We start from the raw sequence: 24,512 nt of genomic DNA on the forward strand, positions 1-24,512 counted from the left end.
AAGGCTGGATAAAAAGAGGTTGTATTGAGGCCACAGCATTGTGTCCAAAAATAAAATAATAAGATATGTCATTCAACCAGCCCATACCTGTCACATACCCATCACTCACTTATACAATGCTCCTATGACACATAATGCCCTCTTCACATCCCCATGGTCGCTCAAACCTAAGGGTCAACTTTTTCACGCAAAGGGTGGTGTGTATATGGAATGAGCTCCCAGAGGAAGTGGTGGAGACTGGTACAATTACATTTTAAAGACATCTGGATGGGTACATGAATAGGAAGGGTTTAGGATATCTGGTTGGCATGGATGAGTTGTACACCTCTATGACTCAATGTCATTATATGCATCTCTATCTGTACCCTATGTTCGTTCTTTCCTGTGCCAACTTAGTGCTTACATTCACTCACCACCCTTTTGCCTTGTCGCCTCCCATCCAACTCACCAATATCCATCAGAATATAGGAGAAAATAGTGCTATTACTTACAGTTCTATACAGCCCACTATCTATTAGAAAATGTACCCTCATTCAATAGAAACACATTTTGATAGTTATTGATTAATTTAACACTTATTGGTAAGTCTTGACAGATTTGATACTTCTTGGCACATCTTCGATAGTTGACAATTTTAAGGGGTTTATTTGCCTCTTACACATAATCTTCTCTGTGGTTAACAATACATGCCCCTACCACCACCAAAGTGTACCCAAACACCCCTTTCAATGGGTATCTTTCCCAAAGGATATCTGGGAGCCCTGCCTAGAGCAAGGCATCCTGGGATCGTAGTTACTAGAATACCTCAGGTCTCCAAAGGGAACAACTGGGCAATTCAAGAGTAATACACTGAGGGTAGATCTGCTCTGAGCTGATCTGTTCTGCACATTCCAGGTTCCAAGCAGCATTCTAGTTACATTTTTTTGTCTCCCTCCCTTTTTAAGCAGTGTTCCAATTCTCTGGGATCTTTTCCAGAATCTAAGGATTCTTGGAAGTTTACCACCAGTGCATCCACTATCCACTCAAGTTACTTCCTTTAAAGTCCTAGAGTGTAACCCATTAGGTCCTGGGGCTTATCAGTGTTTTGCCCCCATTAGTTTCCCTAGTACTTATTTCCAGTGATAGCTTGTGTTTATTTCCTCCTAACCCCCTGCCATCTTATTTAGCCCGTTGATTAGTTAGCATTTTTGGAATACATGTCCTCTTCCTAAATGGGCTTTAAATGAAATCTGCTATCTTCAGAAACCACAGTTGGATGAAACCTCAGCTGACAGAGTTCATTCCCATTCTAGTTGAAATGAGAAGTGCTATGTTTAGGTCAGGACTTGGGATTTTGGACTATTTCTGATGAATCACTAGTGTAAATCTGGACCTTTCAGTTCAGAAACTCCTTAAATTTGCTTGTGTCAATTGATGCTCTTATATATTTTATAATTGTTCAAACTTGCAAGTGTAAAATTCAGAAAATTAGACTTGAATGGATGGTTCTTATTGTCTAACTTAATGAGTTCACTGAGAACTCAACAGGTGAGTTATGGAAAGGGTTGATATTAGGACCTTAGGGATACTAGATTCTAGAAACAAAATAAACCAGTTATTGTTAACCAGAGAAGTTAAGGCTAGTATCAAATTGACATAAGTAATAATCAATGCAGCAAAGAATAGTGAAGCAGAGGATTATGAAAGTTTTAAAAGACAATAAATAATGACCAAATGAAATAAAAAGAGGGAGAAAATAAACTGGGGACAAACTCCTTAGTAATATAAATAATACAATATAAATAATATAAATGGACAGTAAGAGCTTATTTAAATGTGTAGATGTAGAACAAATTTGGACAAAGTGAACAAATACCCATGAGAGAATGAGGCTGCAAAAATAATAAGGGGGAAACCTGGAAATGGCAGAGAACCTGAATCCATACTTTGTATCAGTCTTTAGGAAGAGGACATATATTCCAAAAATGCTAAATAGTCAAGGGGCTAAATGAGATGGTAGGAGGTTGGGAGGAAATAAACAAAAGTTATCACTGGAAATAAATACTAGGGAAACTAATGGGGCGAAAGACTGATAAGCCCCAGGACCTAATGGGTTACACTCTAGATTTTAAAAGAAGTAATTTGAGTGGATAGTGGATGCACTGGTAGTAAACTTCCAAAAATCGTTAGATTCTGGAAAAGATCCCAGAGAATTGTAACACTGCTAATGTAACATCCTTACTCAAAAAGGGAGGGAGACAAAAAAATGTAACTAGATTCCAGTTAGCTTAACATCTGTCATTGGGAAAATGTTATGAGTCTATTATAACGGGTGTAATATTAAAGTGCTTAGAAGAACATAATCCAGTCAAAAAGGATCAGCATAACTTCATGAAGGAGAAACCATGCCTGACAAATTTATTACAGTGCTTTGAGGAGGTAGTAAGCAGGATAGATAGAGAGAAACCAGTAGATGGACTTCCAAAAGGCGTATGATAGGATACCATACATAAGGCTACTTAATAAGAGCCCAGGGTGCTGAACGTAATATATTAGCATGGATAGATGCTTCACTCACTGGTAGAAAACAGATTTGGGACAAGAGGACCATTTTTAGGATGGCAACGAGAAACTAGTGGAGTGTCACGGAGGTTAGTGGTGAGACCACAATTACTTACGATACATATATTAATGATACGGATGATAGAAGTAAATGTACCATCGCTAAGTTTGTAGATGACACAAAAATAGGTTGGAAGACAAGTCGTGAGGATGATACAAAGACTTTAAAGAGGGATATAGACCAGTTAACCTTGTCAGGTGGAATATAATGTGGGAAAATATGAAGTTATGCACTTTGGTCGTTATAAATAGAGCTGAGTATTATTTGGATAGATCAGAAAGCTGTAGTGCAGAGGGATTTGGGGCCATTATTTCCAAGGGAATGGTGTGTAAGATCAGCAGTGCTAAAACTTTACAAAGCAATAGTCAAGACACACCTGGAACCCTGTGAACAGTTTTGGTTCCCCTGTCCAAGAGAAAAAATATACACATCAGAGGCAGTCCAGAGAAGAATTCATTTGGTTCACTGTGAGTAGTGAAGAATTTTTTTATGAGGAGGTTGAGTAGGTTGGGATTGTACTTAGTGGACATTAGCAGAATGAGAGGAGATCTAATTGAAACATACAAGATTGTTAGAGTTTAACGGTTTAGATGTGGAGAAGTCGTTTCCCTGATGGGACATCTACGACCGAGTAGGTATAATCTCAGAATAAGAACTTGTCCTATTTAAGACAGAAATGAGGAGCAATATTATTTGCCCAGGGTAGTGAATCTGTGGAATTCTTTGCTGTAGGGGACTGATGAGGGTAGGTCATTAGGTAAATTCAAACCTGAGACAGACAGATTTTTGATCAGTCAGGGAATTGAGTGTTATGAGGGCAAGGTAAGCAAAATAGAGTTGAGAATTATCTGATCAGCTGTGATCTCATTGAAAAGCAGAGCAGTCTTGATGAGCCAAATTGCCTACTTTTGCTCACAGGTCTTATGGTTAAAAAGTGGTGGAGTTTGCCCCAGTTTGCTGCTCAAAACAAGAAGATGGTTCCATTTTATACAAATAAAAGACTAAAAATAATGCAGAATTTTGATATTAAGGCATTTAGAACCGGCAGCATTTCAAAAGAAATCTTCCAATGTATAAAACAAATTCTGTACATATGGTAAAAAAAAATCAATGCAGCCTAGCTTTTGAACTGTGCACTTGAAAGGAGCAACTGAACTACTCTTGAACAATGATGAACTATATGATTTGTTTAATTATATGGCAGCCCATTAATTTTGCGTTTGAAAATTCAAAACACAAACCACAACAACCAGTGAAAGGACATATAGGTCGTTGGATCTGAGTTTTCTGAGTTTTGATTGCTAACTAGAAGTAAAGTAGACAAGATTAATCCTATGGTCATTAAAGTAACACAAGAAGTTGTGGAATTGAAAAGATTTGCATCACATTAAACTAGAACTCGTTTTTCATTTATGATGTCGAGGTGCTGGTGTTGGACTGGGATGGACAAAGTCAGAAGTCACATGGTGCCAGGCTATAGCCCAACAGATTTGTTTGAAATCACAAACTTCCAGGAGAAAGAGTATTATTGTTACATTTCTCTCCATAATAACCATAATTCTAACTTTGCAGTGTGACTATTCTGTGTTGGTCTTTGAGCCCTTCGAAAAGGGTAACTAATAAAATTGGCAATTAATTTTTCATTGATTTAAAAGGAAATTTTAATGCCAAATTACAGGTGATGAAGGGACTACATTCTGAAACTTTGTGATTTCAAATAAACCCATTGGATTATAACCTGGTGTCGTGTGACTTCTGCGTTTTTAGTGAAAACAGGTATTTGACTTTTTCCTGGAAATAACAAACACATTAGTTGTTTGATAACATAATAATTATTTATTTTTATGACTTCTTGGTGGCATGGATAAACTTCTATGACTTTACAACAATTACTAAATGGGTTTTGCTGTTATAGAACACATTACTAAAAGATGACCTAACCATAAATGTTGGAGAAAAGAAAGTTGAGACTCATCCATGCGATCATTCTAAAATATAAAAATTGTAATAATCTACATTAAGAAGCTAGAAAAGATAGGAAACTATTCTAAGTAATTTGAATTTTGTTGTATTTGTGTATGAAACGGTTTCTACTTAAACCTTGACAGCAATTCAGTATAAAAATAATCACTTAGGAAAATAATTTTTTTTATTACTTCATAAACAATCCATAATTCCACCATACATTTTCTGGTATACTTTCATTCAGCAAAATGCAAAATAGAAGGGGAAAGAAATGTTGTCTACGGAAAGCCTCTCCTTGAAGGAGAATATTTTACTTCATGTAGGGTGATCTTATAACATCTGTCACTGTACTTGTTCCAGAGACAGCACAAACTTTAATGGGGTTTGCTGAGTTCAGAGTGTACTGGCCCAAACTATTAAAATAATTATTGCAATTATTTTCTGAACAACAACCTCTGGAGAGATGAGGCAAAGTAATTGCAGACAGATTTAGTGCGTTTCCTGTCCTTATTGAGTTGAATGTTGTTGTTTGTTTGGTTTTAATCTAATTTCACCCACAAAAACCATACGCAGCAAAATCCTTTTCCCACCCTCAACATTACAAATGCATTTAATTGTATTTTCTTCTTTACATTTTAAGATTTCTTCCAACTTGCCAACAAAGTTCATTATTTAAGATTTGTACATCTTTATTTTACTGTACAAAATGCATAGGTATATCGGGAGTGAATTTGTTTTTAGCTTTTGCCCTTTGAAAATGCACAAATTGAGAGGAAAAAATACAAAATTAAAATTGTGATGTCGGTAATACTTAATCACACCTGGTAAATTATGCTAGGTCTAACAGGTCAGGTCAATAAACCTGTTGATGATCATTGCTAACTCCACTGCACATAAGGAATTTATGAAATACAGTATAGGGTATATTAAAAATTAAGAAGGAAATTCAATGCCCATTTTGTTCAATTGACAGGATTTTGCAGATTTTTACAATCAAATTCTGTGCCAGAACCGAATATTACTATAATATTTCTTTCTATAATAACCACAATTCTAACTTTGCAGTGTGACTATTCTGTATTGATCTTTGGGCTCTTCCAAAAGGGTAACTAATAAAAGTGGCGAATTATTTTTCATTGATTTAAAAGGAAATTTTAACGCCAAGAAACAAGTGGGTTTTGGTCAGATAGATGTAAAATTGTTATAATCTCAAGCCTGAATCGCCTCAGCCTTGAACCCATTCATTTCCAGGTTTAACAGAGGCTGGACAGGGGTGGATAATTTGTCTACCTCCAGGAGAGTTGGCAGTCATTTAAATTTTCGAGTAAAAAATGAGGTCTGCAGATGCTGGAGATCACAGCTGCAAATGTGTTGCTGGTCAAAGCACAGCAGGCCAGGCAGCATCTCAGGAATAGAGAATTCGACGTTTCGAGCATAAGCCCTTCATCAGGAATAAGAGAGAGAGAGAGCCAAGCAGGCTAAGATAAAGGGTAGGGAGGAGGGACTAGGGGGAGGGGCGATGGAGGTGGGATAGGTGGAAGGAGGTCAAGGTGAGGGTGATAGGCCGGAGTGGGGTGGGGGCGGAGAGGTCAGGAAGAGGATTGCAGGTTAGGAGGGCGGTGCTGAGTTGAGGGAACCGACTGAGACAAGGTGGGGGGAGGGGAAATGAGGAAACTGGAGAAATCTGAATTCATACCTTGTGGTTGGAGGGTTCCCAGGCGGAAGATGAGGCGCTCCTCCTCCAGCCGTCGTGTTGTTGTGTTCTGCCGGTGGAGGAGTCCAAGGACCTGCATGTCCTCGGTGGAGTGGGAGGGAGAGTTAAAGTGTTGAGCCACGGGGTGATTGGGTTGGTTGGTTCGGGCGGCCCGGAGGTGTTCTCTGAAGCGTTCCGCAAGTAAGCGGCCTGTCTCCCCAATATAGAGGAGGCCACATCGGGTGCAGCGGATGCAATAGATGATGTGTGTGGAGGTACAGGTGAACTTGTGGCGGATATGGAAGGATCCCTTGGGGCCTTGGAGGGAAGTGAGTGTGGAGGTGTGGGCGCAAGTTTTACATTTCCTGCGGTTGCAGGGGAAGGTGCCGGGGGTGGAGGTTGGGTTGGTGGGGGGTGTGGATCTGACGAGGGAGTCACGAAGGGAGTGGTCCTTGCGGAACGCTGATAGGGGAGGGGAGGGAAATATATCCTTGGTGGTGGGGTCCGTTTGGAGGTGGCGGAAATGGCGGCGGATGATACGTTGTATGCGGAGGTTGGTGGGGTGGTAGGTGAGAACAAATTTGAGGCAATTTACTTCATCTATTGTAGCACACAACACAAAAGATAGTGGGAACTGAAACAAAAACAAAATGTTGAAGAAAAAAATCAGCAGCTCTGGCAGCATCTGTGGACGTACAAATAGTTAATGGGCCAGATTGTCAAATATCTACAGGACCAGGACCAAGTACTGTTACATTCTCAGGATCATAGTCTCAAAGGTTATCTCAATACCTCTAGGGCAGGTTGGAAGTTTCAAAGGACTGGTGGGTTTGGATGGTGGTAATCAAGAAATCTGCCGCCTCCAATTAACGGCCCATTGAAAGACCTCATTTAGGGCCCTGTCCAGGGGAGGATGGGATTTTTTTTAACCTAAATTCGATGAACCTGATTAATTTTGAACACCTAAGACCCCATCTGAAATGTGCACCATAGGGATATAAGCAACTTTCTCTGCATAAAACAAAAAATAAACTTTCTGGACTTAATTGTGCCAGTTTGAGATCTTACCTTCCTATTTTGTTCATGGCACTGTTTCTTCATATTAATGCTGAGGTAATAACTGATCCTGAGGTAATATCTGCTGTACTCAACAAGACATCAGAAGGCATCTCCACACACACCTTTAACCTGACCTGCCTCTGTCCTGGAAATTCAACCTTATACCAAACACTAAAACCAATCTATATCCATCCACCCTTGTTGCTAAAGGATGACTAAATAACTATTTAAAAAGCAGAAAAAAGAATATGAATACAAGCTAGGAAAAAACATAAAGGTAGATAGTAAAACATGCTTCAGTCCATGAAAAAGACAGCATTAGGGAAAATAAATTGGGATCTATTCCAGGTAGAAACAGGAGAATATATTATGGAAATTAAGGAAATGGTGGATAAACTAAACAATGACTTTCTGTCTTCTTGGAGATAGATATAAAAAAAGCTTCCAGAAAGTAAGTAATAACAGGACATTTGGAAAGTCAAAATACAATCCACCAGAGTCGTCATGGTTTTACGAAGGGTAAATCATGTTTAACTAATTTGCTAGAATTTTTCAAAGATGTAACAGCCTGAAAGGTAGGAGACAGAGAGTGGTGGTGTAGGATTGCTTTTCAGACTGGAGGCCTGTGACCAGCTGTGTTCCCAGAATCAGTGCTGGGTCCACTGCTTTTGTCATTTATATAAATGATTTGGATGTGAAATTAGGAGATATGGTTAGTAAATTTGCACCTTGATCAGATGGGCCAAGGAGTGGCAGATGGAGCTTAATTTAGATAAATGTGAGGTGCTCCATTTTGGAAAAGCAAATCAGGGCAGGACTTACACACTTAATGGCAAGGTCCTGGGGAGTGTTGCTGAATAAAGAGACCTTGGAGTGGTGGTTCATAGTTCCCTGAAAGTGGAGTTGCGGGTAGACAGGATAAGACCATAAGACATAAGAGTGGAAGTAAGGCCATTCGGCCCATCGACTCCACTCCGCCATTTAATCATGGCTGAGGGGCATTTCAACTCCACTTACCAGCATTCTCCCCGTAGCCCTTAATTCTTTGTGACATCAAGAATTTATCAATCTCTGCCTTGAAGCCATTTAGCGACCCGGCTTCCACTGCACTCTGCGGCAATGAATTCCACAGGCCCACCACTCTCTGGCTGAAGAAGTGTCTCCGCATTTCTGTTCTGAATTTACCCCCTCTAATTCTAAGGCTGTGCCCACGGGTCCTAGTCTCGCCTAACGGAAACAATTTCTTAGCATCCACCCTTTACAAGCCATGTATAATGAAGAAGGATAGTGAAGAAGACGCTTTGTATGCTTGCCTTTATTGGCCAGTGTATTGATTGTAGATCAGAAGGTGCCACAAGGTCCAGTCTTTGGCTCCACCTATTTACAATTTATATCAATGACATGATACAGGGAGAGAAGGAACTACAGCCAAATTTGCAGATGACACTAAAGTAAATGGGAAAGTAACTTGCAATTAAAAATAAAAAAATTTACAAATAGATACAGATAGGCTAGGTGAATAAGTCAAAATTTGGCAGATGGCGTTTAATGTGGATAAGTGTGAGGAAATCCATTTTGGTCAGAAGACTAGGAGGTAACTTATTATCTAGTTGGAAATAAACTTCAGAGTGCTTTGGTGGAGAGGACTCTGGGTGTCTTCATGCATGAATTACAGAAAGCTACTACACAGGTATAGCAGGTAAAAAGGAAGGCAAATGGAATCTTGGCATTTGACTTGATTTATTACTGTCACATGTACCGAGGTACAGTGAAAAGTGTTGTCTTGTGTGCTTTACAGGCAGACCGTAATGTACAAGTGCAATAGGGTCACAGAACAGAGTGCAAGATACAATGTTACAGCTTCTAAGAAGGTGCAGAGGAAGATTAACATTAATGTTAAAGAGGTCCATTTGAAAGTCAGATGATAGTAAGGAAGAAGCTGTTCTTTAATCTGTTTGTATGTGTGTTCAATATTTTTTATATCTTCTGCTCGCCGGAAGAGGATGGAAGAGAGTGTAACCGGGGTGGGAGGGGTCTTTGATTATGTTGTATTTTCCGAAGCAATGGGAAGTCTAGATGAAGTCAGTGGATCAGAGGCTACTTTGCGTGATGGGCTGGACTCTGGGTTTTTTCGGTCTTAGGAAGACCAGTTGCGTACTGTTCTGTGATGCAACCAAGTAGGATGCTTTCTATTGTGCATCTATAAAAATTGATAAGAGGCTTTATGGACAGGCCAAATTTCCTTAGCCTCCTGAGGAAATGATGGTGTTGCTGTGCTTTCTTAACTGTAGTGTCAATGTGGATGGACCAGCACAGATTGTTGGTGATTGTCACTCCCAGGAACTTGATGCTGTCAACCATCTCCATCTCAACACCATGTAAACAGAGGTGTGACCTCCACTCCATTTCCTGAAGTCAATGCCGACTCCCTGATTTTGCTGATGGCGATGAAAATATTGTTGTCATTACACCATGCCATTACGCACTCTGCCTCCTTCCTGTACTCCATCTCATCATTGTTTGAGATCTAAACTACAACGGTGGGGTCGTCAGCAAACTTGTAAATGGGAGTTGGGGTGGAATTTGGCCACACAGTCGTGTATGTATAAGGAGTAAAGTAGAAGGCTGAGTACACAGCCTGGAGGGGCACCAGTGGTGAAGATTATCGTGGAGAAGTGTTGTCGCCTCTCCTTACTGATTGTGGCCTATTGGTCACAAAGTCAAGACTCCCGCTATGAGATCCACCAGAGTTTGGAGATATGTTTGTTTGGAATTATGGTTTTGAAGGTGAAAGTGTAGTCAATAAGTAGGAGCCTGACATAGATATCCTTGTTGTCCAGATTCTCCAGGGATGAGTGTAGAGCCAGGGAGATAGTCTCTGCTGTGGACCTGTTGCATCGGTAGGAGAATTGCAAGCGATCAAGGCAGTCTGGAGTTGATGTGAGCTATGAACAAACTCTCGAAGCACTTCATAATAATGGATGTCAGAGCCTCCACATGGAAGCAATTGAGGCATGGTGCATGATTTTTCTTTGGCACTGGGGTGATGATGGCTTTCTTGATGCAGATGAATCGTAGTAAGGAGAGATCGAAAATGTTAGTGAATAACTCCCACCAGCTGGTCCGCACAGGGTCTGAGTGCATGGCCGGGAGCTCCATCCGGGTCAGTTGCCTTCCCTAGGTTCACCCTCAAGAAGGCTGATCTAACGCCTGCAGCAGTGACTGAGGGTAAAGGTGCACCTGAGGCTGATGAGACAGGTGATATTGCTTTACAGTCCTTCTGTTCAAAGTGAATGGAGAATGGATTGAGCTTATTGGGGAAGGATGTACTGTTGCCCAGGAATCTGTTCAACTTCACTTTGTAGCCCATTATGTCGTGTAAGCCTTGCCATAAATGACAGGTGTCCATGTGGTTAGTCTGGGTCTCAAGCTTAGTTTGGTATCACCTCTTGTCATCCCTGATGGCCTTGCAAAGATCCTACCTGGATTTCCTGTATAGGTCAGAATTGCCCGACTTGATCGCCTCAGATCTGGACTTCAGTAGGGTGTGATCACCTGGGTTTATCCATGGTTTCCGGTTGGGGAACATTCAAATCAACAACTTTGCCATACAATCATCCACTAATAAAGTCTGTAATACTGGTGGCATATTCATAATTTATTGCTAAAGGAATAGAGTATAAAGGTAAGGAGGTGTTGCTGCAACTGAGGCCTTAGTGAAGTTGTATCTGAAGTATTGCACATAATTTTGGTCCTCTTACTTGAGGAAGTATATATTGTATTGGAGGTAAATATGGGATTATAGGAATAGGATTATGGGAGTGCATGGGGTTGTATGTCCTTTGGAGGGTCAGTATAGACTAGATGGGCCAAATTGTAACCTCCTGCCCTTTAGGGATTCTATGATTCTTCATTCATAGCTCCTACTTCAAAACAAAAGTTTTGTCAGGTATTATTGCAAACTACAGAGAAGTGTGTATTATCTGAATGTTTTCATTTAAAAACACTGTAATTTGTTGTGTAAATTTTGTCAATGCTAATTAGTAGTACTTAAAAGTTTTCAGTCTTTGGAAGTAATGATATGTTGTTACCATTTAATACACTGCAGTTGATAGAGTGCCACAAAACAGATATCAGAGAATCTCTACAGTATGGAAGCAGGCCATTTGGCCCATCAAGCCTGCACTGACCCTCCAAAGAACATCCCATCCAGATACACCCCCTACCCAATCCTTGTAACTTTGCATTCCCAATGGCTAATTCACCTAACCTACGAAACTGCAGACAATTTATCATGGCCAATACATCTAACATGCACATCTTTGTGACCATGGAAGGAAACTGGAGCACCCAGAGGAAACCCACACAGACATGGGGAGAATGTGCAATCTCCACAGAGACACTTGCCTGAGAGTGGAATTGAACCTGGGTCCTGGTGCTGTCAGGCAGCAGTGCTAACCACTGAGCCACCTTGCTACCCTAATTTATGTGAACAAAGTTATCATTTATAGAATAATATGGACAAAGAATTGACTGAATAATAGAAAATAGAGAGTATTGGTTATTGAAAGCAAAGTATTGAGAATTGCATAGATCTGAAATAAAAATATGATGGATGACATTAGCATCTGTGGAGTAATAAATGTAATAAACATTTCAAGACCAATATGACTATTCTTTAGTAGTGGTTAATAGATATTCTTCAGGCTGGAGGAGGTTTTCTGACAGAGTTCCCCAGGGTTCCATTGCTGGAACTCAAGCTTTTCCTGATATATATCAATAATCTAGACCTTAGCGTACAGGACAAAATGTAAATGTATTAACAAGGGCATAGAGAACAAGAGCAAGGAAGTTGTGTGGAACTTTTATATAAGACTGTAGCTTGTTATCAGCTGAAATATTGCATCTAGTTCTGGGCACATCACTACAGGAAGGATATGAGGATTGTGAAGAGAGTGCAGAAGAGATTTATGAGAATGGTTCCGTGGAGGAAGAACTTCAGTTATATGGACAGACGGGAGAAGTTTGGACTGCTTTCCTTTTAAAAAGGCTGAGGGGAGATCTAATGTAGGTATTCAAAATTATGAGGCAACTGGATACAGTAAATAGGGAGAAACTGTTCTCATTTGTGAAAGGATCATGTCCAAATGGGTATAGATTTAAGGTAATTGGCAAAAGAACAAAATTGATATGAAAGAAAAAAAATTCATGCAGCAAGTGGTTATGGTCTAGAATACGCTGCATGGAATTGTGGTGAAGACAAGTTTAATTGATGAACACAAAAGAAATTTAGACTGCTATTTGAAAAGGAATAATATGCAGGGTTATGGGGAGGATGCTGGTGATTGGTGTAGCTGAAATGTTCATTCAAAGAGCCAATGCAGAGAGGATAAGCTCAACAGCCTCTTTCTGTGCTGTAATAATTCTGTGGTTCACATTTGACAGTGCAGTGCAATGTAACAGATCAGTAGGTGGGCAAGAGGGACCGACTTGCCAATCAAAACTCAAGTCACTCAGTGTACTTGCGTATAACTTGCAATGGTTATGTACAAAGTGGCATTTCCTGAATACCATTTAGGGTGTAGGTTTGCTCGCTAAGTTGTAGGTTTGATATCCAGATGTTTCATTACCTGGCTAGGTAACATCATCAGTGACGACCTCCAAGTGAAGCGAAGCTGTTGTCTCCAGCTTTCTATTTATATCTTTCTCCTGGATGGGGTTCCTGGGGTGTGTGGTGATGTAATTTCCTGTTCGTTTTCTGAGGGGCTGGTAGATGGCATCTAGATCTATGTGCTTGTTTATGGCATTGTGATTGGAGTGCCAGGCTTCTAGGAATTCTCTGGCATGTCTTTGCTTAGCCTGTCCCAGGATAGATGCGTTGTCCCAGCCGAAATGGTGGTTTTTTTTCATCCGTGTGTAGGACTAAACCGACAAACACTGACCAAATACTCAACTACACCAGCAACCATCCCAATACACACAAACGAAGCTGTATCAGAACACTATTCCAACGAGCCACCACACACTGCAGCACAGCCGAACTTCGAAAAACATAAGAGAACCACCTATACGACGTATTCAAGAAGAACGGATACTCAAAAAACACAGTGTGCAGATTCCTCAAGAACAAACCACGACAAGCAGACAAAACACAGCCAGAAACCCTAACCACCTTACCATATATCAAAGAAGTTTCAGAAATGACAGCCAGACTACTGAGACCGCTCGGAATCCTAATAGCACACAAACCCACCAACACTCTCAAACAAAAACTAACAAACTTAAAAGACCCAGTACAACCCATGGACAAAACCAATGTCACATCTATAAAATTCCATGCAAGGACTGCCACAAACACTACGTAGGACAAACAGGAAGAAAGTTAGCCACCAGGATACATGAACACCAGCTAGCCACAAAAAGACACGACCCCTTCTCCCTCATAGCCCTACATACGGATGAAAAAAAACACCATTTTGACTGGGACAACACATCTATCCTGGGACAGGCTAAGCAAAGACATGCCAGAGAATTCCTAGAGGCCTGGCACTCCAACCACAACGCATAAACAAGCACACAGATCTAAATGCCATCTATCAACCCCTCAGAAAACGAACAGGAAATGACATCGCCACAAACCCCAGGAACCCCATCCAGGACAAACATATAAATAGAAAGCAGGAGACAACAGCTTCGCTTCACTTGGAGGTCACCACTGATGATGTTACCTAGCCAGGTAATGAAACGTCTGGATATCAAACCTACAGCTCAGCGAGCAAACCTACACCCTAAACCTCAACCTGAGCTACAAACCTTCACAAACCTTGCGAAAATCTGAAGACCATATTGTTTCCATATCATTGCATGATCCAATAACAACTTAGCAAAGAAAGGAGTTAAAACAGAAAACTGTACCATTCAGTTAAATGAGATTAGCAGTAAAGAAAAAATCTAAACCAACAAGCACAGGCAATTCTTTCATACTATTTGGAAAAGAATAATTTGCTGATCTGATTTATAAAGTGTGAGGGTTCATTAGGAGCAGACCTGATCTGGAGCCCAGGGAAAGTAATGCTGAAGAGTTTGGCAACTGAGTTAAGGGCTTTATTGTTTTAATTGTGGATTATTTGTGAACTGTAAAGTGCCTTTAAAAGCCAGAATATCAGAACATGGTTAATTTCATCTACTGAACAGTTTTGTACTTTGGCAACTGATTTTGTACTTTTGCATCTTGGGCTGCAGTTTTTATTTGAAGGCATGCTTGTATAGCTCTTATAACTCATAGCACATGACTAAGTTGGAGTTAGCATCAATAATAATGAAATAATAAAAAACATATCAAGACCTTAGCATATAAAATCAATGCCTTGAATATTATTTCAATAATAATTTCAATAAGATGGAGATCAACTGAGCCTTTTATATTTTTGTATTGTTTTAATGAGTGACCGAAAATGAATAATACACAATGTGGCTTTACGAATCCAATTTTCAGTGTTGCAACAGTGGAGCTCCCTTAACAGTAAACGTATCATCTGTCAACATCATATGATTAAGTTGGTAGCACTGGGTTGGATCTTGCGTATTTTTGGCTATGTCAGTTTTGTCAAGTTTCATGGTTGGTTTCAGTCAGAGGCCTAGCAAGTTTCTCACACTGTCATCCCAATCTCACCTTGTCTGCCTCTATAGCATCCCTCTTGTTCGAAGCTAGCCTGATTCTACCAGTCACTTCAGCCAAAAGGCCTCTTCACTGCGCAGATATCTAAGAATGAACCAGCATTTCTGACAACAATGTCATCCTTAAAAGGCTATTGTGCACCCAGATAGGCAGTATCAATCCAGAGCTGCCCTGCATGGTTTGTGACATTTGTCCTAGACATGACAGAGAAGTGAAAATTTGGCACCACACATTTGTGGACAGGTGCCTGGAGATGCTTGAGTGGAGGTACTGCAGAGGAGGGCTCTTCTCCCAGAATTGCCAGAAAGGCCACAACACTAGACCTTGCCAGTCTGCGTCAGTGCAGTCTCAGCCATCTAGAGGAATACCTAGCAGTGTTGGAAGAAGCTCAACCACCTGGATTCTGCAGGATACATACAATCATCTTAATTCTGCAAGATAAGACTCACTCTGTCTCTGCTAATCCTTTTACCAAGGTTTATGCTCTATCACTCTCACTATTGTATGCACTATCTTCCTTCACTCTCTCTCACCCATCCCAACCCCTCACACCTTGTATGACCTCTGCTTAGTCATTTTCTTGGGAGAACTCACCACTTCCCCCCACGTACATATGTACTAGACTATGCGCAGCTCTGCCAGCCATGTCCATCTGCCTTAGTAGCTCCCTTTCTCTGGCTATAGGAGAAACCTGCTCTTAATAGGGCATAAAGAGCTGAGACAGATGGTGGGCTGCTCGACATTCAGCTCCTCACTCCTACGAGAATATCCTGATCCTGGCTGCTCAAGCAATTGACTGACCATTCCAGGTCCCCAGATTTAGTATCAAGGGCTGTCTTTGACTGACTGTATGAGCATCCCATGACTCAAGGCTGTCTCCATGGACTAGTCTGAGGACTACTGACAACCTTCCTGCTTTTATATCTGCACTAAATAGAAAGTCAAGACAGAGGTACTGAGAGTTCAGTAGCTTTGGCTGAGGGGGCAAGACATAAAAAGCTAAAGCAAGGCATCGCAGAAATGCTTTGAACATCCAGATAGACTCAAAGTGAGCCAGCGCTAAGAGGGTAAGCGAATAGCCTTGAGATCCATGAGTTTGATGCCTGTCCCCATACATAAGGATTCCTTGCAGGAGTATTGCAATGATAGTAGTTGGCGTGCCCTAATTTGGAACATACAGTACAGAAGCTTAATGTAATTTGATCAGAGATTGTCAATGATATGCAGGAACTGACATGTATATGATGCCAAGGTCTTCGGAACATGCTATCCCTGGAGATGAGAGATACAAGATGCTGGTGGCAGGTGTGCAAAATGGAACACTTTATGGGCAAGTAGCAAGCTGGAGTGCCTATGTGCCCATTCAGACTTTTGTCAAGGTTCATCAGTGTCTTGTTTGTTTGCAGTTGGTGGTTGGATAAGAAGCTGCATATTAATAAGGTGAGATCTGAAGTTAATTAGGATGATAATACACAATAATCCTCCTAAATAGGTATCTTGCCATTCTCCAGTGAGTGTCTTGTCTTGATGCTTTTGTTGAAAAATGCTACTAGTTGCTCCCTGTGTCATGATAGGCCTCACTTGACTTCTCCCTTCCATCAGTTATTTTAAATTTATGCCTCAGGATTATTGATCTAACAACAGATATAGATCCTCTGTTCACTCTATCCAGCGACCTGGCAGGCAGTCTCCTCCAAGAATGATGATCTCAGCTAGGCATGATGGTGTTCTTCAGCAGAGGGTTCTGGCCCAGTATTCCAATAGCCTAGTAGTCTCATCCTGACTGCATCTTCCTTAATCAGCTTTCCCCAATCCCAGGAGTCGTTAACTGAATTATGATTACTTTTTCTTTAATATTACTTTTTTTATTACTGTGTATGACTTCTGTCATTGATGTAGGCACTGCAGTGGGGTGACTTACAAAACTTAAAACTGTATTTTTCATGTAAAAGTACATGACTATAAATTTCTATTCTGTCCACCTGAACAACTGCAGCTAATTCATCAGTGCTGTATAAATCACTTTTCATTAAGAACATAAGAAATAGAAGCAGGAATAGGCCATTCGGCCCCTTGAGACCATGCTGCCATTCAAGAGAATCATGACTGATCTGTCCTCCTCTCACTTTGCCAAGGACATGCAGGTCCTGGGCCTCCTCCATCACCACTCCCTCACCACCCGATGCCAAGAGGACCCTTCAACCCTAGGACATCAACATGGACTTCACCAGTTTCCTCATTTCCCCTCCCCCCACCCAACCTTACCCCAGTTCCAACTTTCCAACTCACCACCATCCTCATGACCTGCCCCACCTGTCAATCTTCCTTCCCACCCATTGGCTCTACCCTCCTCTCCAACCTATCAACTTTACCCCCCACCTCCATCCACCTATTGCACTCTCAGCTACCTTGTCCCCAGCCCCACTCCCCTCCCATTTATCTCTCCACTCCAGAGGCTCTCAGCCTCACTCCTGATGAAGGCTGGAAACATTGATTTTCCTGCTGCTCAGATGCTGCCTGACCTGCTGTGCTTTTCCAGCAACACACTCTCAACTCTGATCTGCAGTCCTCACTGTCTCCTGACATTCCTTATGTCCACTTTACTCCCTTTTTCACGTAACTCTTGATTCCTTGACTGATTTAAATAGATACAGGGACTCTGCCCCCACAGTTCTCTGTGGCAAGGAATTCCAAAGACCCTCAGAGAGAAGAACTTGCTCCTCATCCCAACCTTAAATTAGCATACCTTTATTCTGAGACTATACCCTCTGCTCCTAGACTCTCCTATGAGGGGAAACATCATCTCAGCATTTACCCTGCCATCCCATTGAACTAAGGAGGAGAAAGTGAGGTCTGCAGATGCTGGAGATCAGAGCTGAAAATGTGTTGCTGGAAAAGCGCAGCAGGTCAGGCAGCATCCAAGGAGCAGGAGAATCGACGTTTCGGGCATAAGCCTGAAGAAGGGCTCATGCCCGAAACATCGAATTTCCTGTTCCTTGGATGTTGCCTGACCTGCTGCGCTTTTCCAGCAACACATTTTCAGCTCCCATTGAACTAAATCTTGCGCCCAATAGTAACATATAGATATACTGGAGGAAAAACACCGCAAAATTTCAATAAAAACACTAAATCCTGGAAAGAGATGTGTGGTCAGGCTGCATGGGTGGCACAAATTAGGGCGATTTCTGTTAACCATACTCCTAAAAAGGATTTGTTAAGCTTTTGTTTTGACAACTTGCCCCAACCAGACAGCTCTTTATGGGACTTAAATTAATTTAAAGAGACCCCACCACATTTTTTAAGAGTTGCAGTTCTTTCTTCTCCACATGTAGCTCGCTCAAAGTTTCCAGTGGTTGGAGGAACTTTTTTTTAAAAAAGAATTCAAAATCTTGATTAAAACATTTTTTAAAAAATAATTAAAAATCTCCGATTAATTTCACCTTTTTGTAAAACAAATCATACACACGGAGCCCTGAAACTGACACTCAGCGGCGCTGGGGAACCGCCAGAAGCGCGCGGGAAGCGGCGGGAGCGCGCATGGTGTGTGTGTGTGTGAATTGATGGCCGTTTGGCGGTAGGAGCGCGCATGGTTAGCATTAACGGCGACGCGCAAGGGGGTATTGATGGTCGTTTGTCGGCGGGAGCGCGTATGGGTGGCATTAACGGCGACGCGCAAGGGGTTATTGATGGCCGTTTGGTCGCGGGAGCGCGCAGGGGTGGCATTAACGGCGACGCGCAAGGGGGTATTGATGGCCGTTTGTCGGCGGGAGCGCGCCTGGTTGGCATTAACGGCGACGCGCCAGGGGGTATTGATGGCCGTTTGGCTGCGGGAGCGCGTATGGGTGGCATTAACGGCGACGCGCAAGAGGGTATTGATGGCCGTTTGGCTGCGGGATATTGACGGTGACGCACAACGGCTGAATTAATGGGCACATGGCAGCGGGAGCGCGCAGGGGTGGCATTGACGGCGACGCGCAACGGCGGAATTGATGGGCACTTGGCAGCGGGAGCGCGCAGGGGTGACATTGACGGCGACGCGCAACGGCTGAATTGATGGGCACTTGGCGGCGGGAGCGCGCGGGGGTGGCATTGACGGCGACGCGCAACGGCTGAATTGATGGGCACATGACAGCGGGAGCGCGCAGGGGTGGCATTGACGGCGACGCGCAACGGCTGAATTGATGGGCACTTGGCAGCGGGAGCGCGCATGGGTGGCATTGACGGCGACGCGCAAGAGGGGGGGCGAATCGATGGCCGTGTGGCGGCGGGAGAGCGCGCGGGGAAGCGCGATGACGGGGCGGCTTTGGTGACAGTTGGCGGGGGCGGGAATGCTCTGGAGGTGACGGTTGGCGGGGGCGGGAATGCTCTGGAGGTGACGGTTGGCGGGGGCGGGAATGCTCTGGAGGTGACGGTTGGCGGGGGCGGGAATGCTCTGGAGGTGACGGTTGGCGGCGCGAGGTGAAGAGGCGCGTGCGCGCTGCCGTCGGGCGGCGGGATGTCGTTGGTGCGGGGCAGCCGCTCGCAGGCAGCGGGTAGAGGCCGCAGGAAGAAGGCGGCGGCGGTGCCGAGGAGAGAGTGGGACAGCACCATCAGCGACCTGAGCGTGCACCGGGCCAGCCCGGAGGAACTCGCCCGGCGCCGGCACAGCCGCCTACCCAGGAACCGGCGGCCCGGCCTGCACAAGGCCCGCTCGGCCCCCGGCCACCCGCCGCTGGTCAGCGAGCTGCTGCTGGACCGGCGGCAGCTGCACGACGTGCTGGACCGCTCCGACCGGGCCCTGGCTCTGGTGCGGGACCTGTTCGCCGACGGCCCGCGCCTGCACGCCGCTTTCCCGAACGTGACGGCGGCACCGGGCGGCGGCGGGGAGGCGGCCCTGCCCACCCGGGCCTGGGGGGAGCGGCCTACTCAGCTGTCCCTCCTCAGCGAGTCGGTGATGGACTCGCAGGCGCTCAACGATGTCAGCCCGGACCGTGCGGAGGCGAGCCCCGAGGGCGGCGGGCCTGGGCCCGGCCAGAGCCCGGGGAGCCCGTGTACACCGGAGCGGGAGGCCTCGGGGGACGAGGCTGGTCTCAACGCCACCACGGCGATCCGGAGAGTCCGCTCCGCGGGAGCGGCGGGGCAAGGCCTCGGCCCCAGTCCCGCCCCAGAGCGCGGCCGGCTGAGCCTGGAGGGGCTGCGGGACACCATGGAGCACATCGACCGGGAGCTGGTGGAGCTGCAGCGCCAGGCGGGGCGCAGGGCGCCGCCCGAGAGGGGCCGGGCCCGGGGCCTGACGGGCTTCACCGCCTCGCTGGTGGGCTCGCTGAGCAGGCTGACCCGCTACCTGAAGGAGAACGAAACCCGGCAGCGGCGGGAGAGGGAAGGCCGCCTGAGGCTGGCGGAAAGGTGCACCGAGCAGCGGGCGCTGATCGACGCGCTGACCGCAGAGTTGCTGCACATGCAAGGCGAGGTTACCGCGACCCAGGCCGCCCTGCACCAACACATGGTGAAGACAGACGAGGAGCTGCACTTCATCAAACAAGCGGTGCACGGATCTCCAGGAGCAGAGATGGACCCACCGAAGCCGAGAGAAAACATTGACGCTTGCCAAGTCGGTGCGGCAACATTGGAAGGAAGGAGTTGCACTTACTGTGGCAGACAGGACAACAGGAATGCACCTATCTTAAGGGCTGTACCAAATGCTGCTGAACGTTTAGAAACCATAGGCAATCGGTACGAGGGGAATGTGTTAGAAATAGCTGGAAGCGGTGAATGTTTACCTGAGCATTTATTCGGCTCTGCTATATTGCTTTCCCCCCCAAGACAGAGGGACAGTCAAATAGCTGTAAGATCACAAACTGCAGCAAATACTTGTCAAGAAAGACCTCTCGCTGATAATGTATGCCTGAAATCAAATTGTGCTCATCCTTTGCAAGTTGGTCAGGAAACTCCAACGTCTGTTGAACAACAAAGAGAAAATGATTTCATAGAATACTTAGGAGTACAGAGCGAGCTGCAAGGTCAACAGGATCTTGCCCAGCAGTGCAATTTTAGAGATGCCTTAGAAGGACAGAGGAACTTGACTCCAGTTTTGCCTGTTAGTAATTGGTCTGAAATGCAACAATCAGGAACTGTTAATGCAGTGACAGGTGTTCCGGGATTAAGGGAGAACAAGATGGAAGCTGAAGCTTTGGACAAGTGGCTTAAACATGAAGCAATGCTTGCGCAAATCACTGAGCTCCAATTGCAAAATTCAGCTCTCAAAGCCCAACTTAGCCAGTTCAATATTGATAAATTACCTAATTCTGCACCACAAATTGAAAAGACTGTGCCCAGACCTTGTGATAATCTTCAACAGAGGATCACTGAGCTCAACCACCAGAGTGCTGAAGCACGTAGCAAACTTCTGAAGTTGATTGAACAGCAGAGACAAATTTCTGGTGATTCTGCCTCACCACCCATTTCTCCTATTCCACCAGAAGGTCTATGGACAGAAACTGGCAAAAAATCACTGGATGTGTTGATCCCTTTGCCTAATGGATTGGACTCCTCTTCAGAGAGTGCACCTTGTCCTTCTAGCGAAATAAATAATAGGTTAACAGATAATGCCAGTAGAACTAGTTCCTCACTACATCTGGACAAAGGTGATGGAAATAGAACATCTATTACTCAAAGATTGAAGCCAGAAAGATTAAAAGAAGAAGGTTGGTTTGCACTGTCTACTCATACCATTTGACTCTAACTCTCAGATTCCAAATCTACATTTGGGTGATTGGACAACTAACAGAAGTGCTTTCATAGCTGTAAAAAGAAAAATACTGCACATGCCGAACATCAGAGTTTACGAACACCTGTTTCTAAAGGCTTGGCACCAGAAAGGTCAACTTGTACTCCCCACAGATGATGACTGACATGTTTCCAAAATGTTGTATTTTTCTTTACAATTTCACATTGCATTTATTTGTTTTACACTATTTTAGCAGAGAATTTGTAATTTTAAATTTGTGTGCTCGCAGCAGTCACCTGTTACTATCAATTGTGTTAATTATTGATTCACAGAGACAATTAGCCTCAAAGAAGCTTTTACAATAGTTCTGAAAGATTGAGACTTTTCTTGCCTGTTCTCTGGTTTTTCGAAGTGTGTGAGAGAGTGGTGTGGGATAGTGGAGGTGGAAGGTTTCTTACAGCAGTACTGAATCAGCAATGCATTTTGCAATGCTCCTGATTTTTAGTTCCATTGATTTAGTTAAAAATGAGCATGATTTGTAAAATGAACTGTTGATTCACTAGCATGTGTTTTGTTTGAGGGGTGGTAGTGTGTGTTCCCTTAGTTGCAGAAATAATTTTCTAATCTTTTTATATGTGCCACATGCAGATGTATTTGAGAGGATAACATTTTATAATATATTTTAAATATTTTTTTCAATAAAATGCTCACAGTTTGTACAAAAATAAATCTTTTTTTATATGACATAATTGTTCTTTTAAGTGGTCCGAGACTATTACTTTTCAGAGTTATCAATCACTACCTCATCTGCCTGTATAATAGTTCGGCATAATTTGTTATCATCACCTCAATTTTCCTTTTAAATGGCTACTGAAGCCTTGTGATTTCAGTACAGGACTAACAACTTAGAATTTGAGAGTTTAGTAGTCATGTCACATTGTGAAATTAAATTTGTAATTTGAGGGTTAGTACCAGGAAACTAAGTGAAAGCTTCTGATTTGTTGTAATTGTTCAACTCTTTCAGCTAATGTATTTGAGGGAAAGATTGTTGACATTGCATCTGAATAAGATTAAAACCAATTCAGACCAATTGAAAGAATTGTCCTACAGACTAGTCAAGCACCAATGCAATAAGTAGCCAAATTGTACTATCAACTCCACACCATTCCAAAGTTTGACTACTTCCTGATCCACCAGACAGTCCAAAATCACACCAGTCAAATCTGTGCATTTTCATGGACGGTCTCCTGACAGGTGACAGGAAGGAGAGCATTAATTAACATTCCCATCGTCAAGCATGATGCAGCCCTGACTGCAAGGTTGAAGTTTTTGAAAGTTATCTTAAAAAACGTCAATGGGTGATTCTAATCTGCCTTCATCTGAGGTTCCTAGCATGTCCTATCCAGATCTTCCAGTGTCTAGTTAGGTGAAGTTTAGACGTAACCCACAATGGTATGTCTCGGGATCTACAAAGTCATGTTGCACTGATTCAGAGAATTGCCTGGAAAATTTAAATTTCTGGTGGGTTAAGAGCATTTCTCGAATAAAAAAAATTCTGATGGGTATTCCTCAGCTCCTGCGGATCCTGCGTGCTTGTCTCTAACTCTTGAGTTAAAGTGGAAGACTTGGGATAGATCAGATGCTGGTTTGTTATCAAGGAAATGTTGGACAGTTTAAAATAGAGTGGCTAACTTGGAGATAACAATATAACATACTCTCCGTCCTACCATCCCCACCCATCCTCAATACTGTCTAACTGACCCTGACTTTCCAGTCTTTACCCCCTTAAACTCTCAACTCCAACCTGACTCCTTCCTGTCCCAATCTCTACTGAGATTTGTTATACTGATTCCTGGGCTGAAGAAGTTACCTTATGAAGAAAGCTGGGACACATTAGACCTCTTTGAAATTTGGAAGAATGAGAGGTGATATTATTGAAACATATGATCTTTAGGGGGCTTGTTAAGAGTAGTTGTTGTAAGGACATTTTCTCTTCTGGGAAAGACTCATCTGTTGCCTAGACGGGTACAGCTGAATTGACATTCAAGAAGTTTGACCTTTAGTAAGGATAGAATATTCTTTAACAATCCACCCGCCAATCTTCCACACTCACTCATTGGGTATGATCTACAGAATGCGCTCAAACCGAAGTCAAGAACTAAGAGCAGGAGTACACAATTCAGCCACTTAAATCTGTTCCATGATTTGGTGAAGTCTTGGCTGATCTCATCTTGACCTTTCCACTTTCTTGCCCGCATTCCAAAACCCAATCCATTTCTAAATAAAAATCTATCTATCTTTAAATTTACTCAGTGGCCCAGCATTCATCACGCAATGAGGTAGTGAATTCTATAAATTAATGAAATTTTGAGAGAAGTAGTTTCTCTTTATCTCTCAAATTTGTCAATATTCATCCTAAAGCAATGACTGCTCATTCTATATTTGCACTTGAGAAAACATCTTTTCCAGGTCTACCTTTATATTAAAAATTGTGGGTGTTGCTGGCTGGCCATTTACTTACAGATTAGATTACTGACAGTGTGGAAACAGGCCCTTCAGCCCAACAAGTCCACACCGACCCGCCAAAGCGCAACCCACCCATACCCCTACATTTACCCCTTACCTAACACTACGGGCAATTTAGCATGGCCAATTCACCTGACCTGCACATCTTTGGACTGTGGGAGGAAACCGGAGCACCCAGAGGAAACCCACGCAGACACGGGGAGAATGTGCAAACTCCACACAGTCTGTCGCCTGAGTCGGGAATTGAACCAGAGTCTCAGCAGTGCTAACCACTGTGCCACCG

At 43.4% G+C, this 24,512-nt stretch overlaps 2 protein-coding genes across 8 annotated transcripts in view; both read left to right on the plus strand.

The window, feature by feature from the left end:
* Nucleotides 1-24,512, plus strand: part of sulf1 (sulfatase 1) — a 390,572-nt gene that overhangs the window by 168,054 nt on the left and 198,006 nt on the right. The window lies entirely within an intron of this gene.
* Nucleotides 19,421-22,416, plus strand: spice1 (spindle and centriole associated protein 1). Its single transcript, XM_060824122.1, has one exon. The coding sequence runs from the start codon at nucleotides 19,493-19,495 to the stop codon at nucleotides 21,710-21,712; it is 2,220 nt and encodes a 739-aa protein (XP_060680105.1). The 5' UTR covers nucleotides 19,421-19,492; the 3' UTR covers nucleotides 21,713-22,416.

This window comes from Hemiscyllium ocellatum, chromosome 4 (assembly GCF_020745735.1).
Source record: "Hemiscyllium ocellatum isolate sHemOce1 chromosome 4, sHemOce1.pat.X.cur, whole genome shotgun sequence".
Lineage (NCBI taxonomy): Eukaryota > Metazoa > Chordata > Chondrichthyes > Orectolobiformes > Hemiscylliidae > Hemiscyllium > Hemiscyllium ocellatum.

Bases quoted from the DNA above. Each gene is read 5' to 3' on its own strand.
- spice1 (XM_060824122.1), top strand. From the start codon at position 19,493: ATGTCGTTGGTGCGGGGCAGCCGCTCGCAGGCAGCGGGTAGAGGCCGC.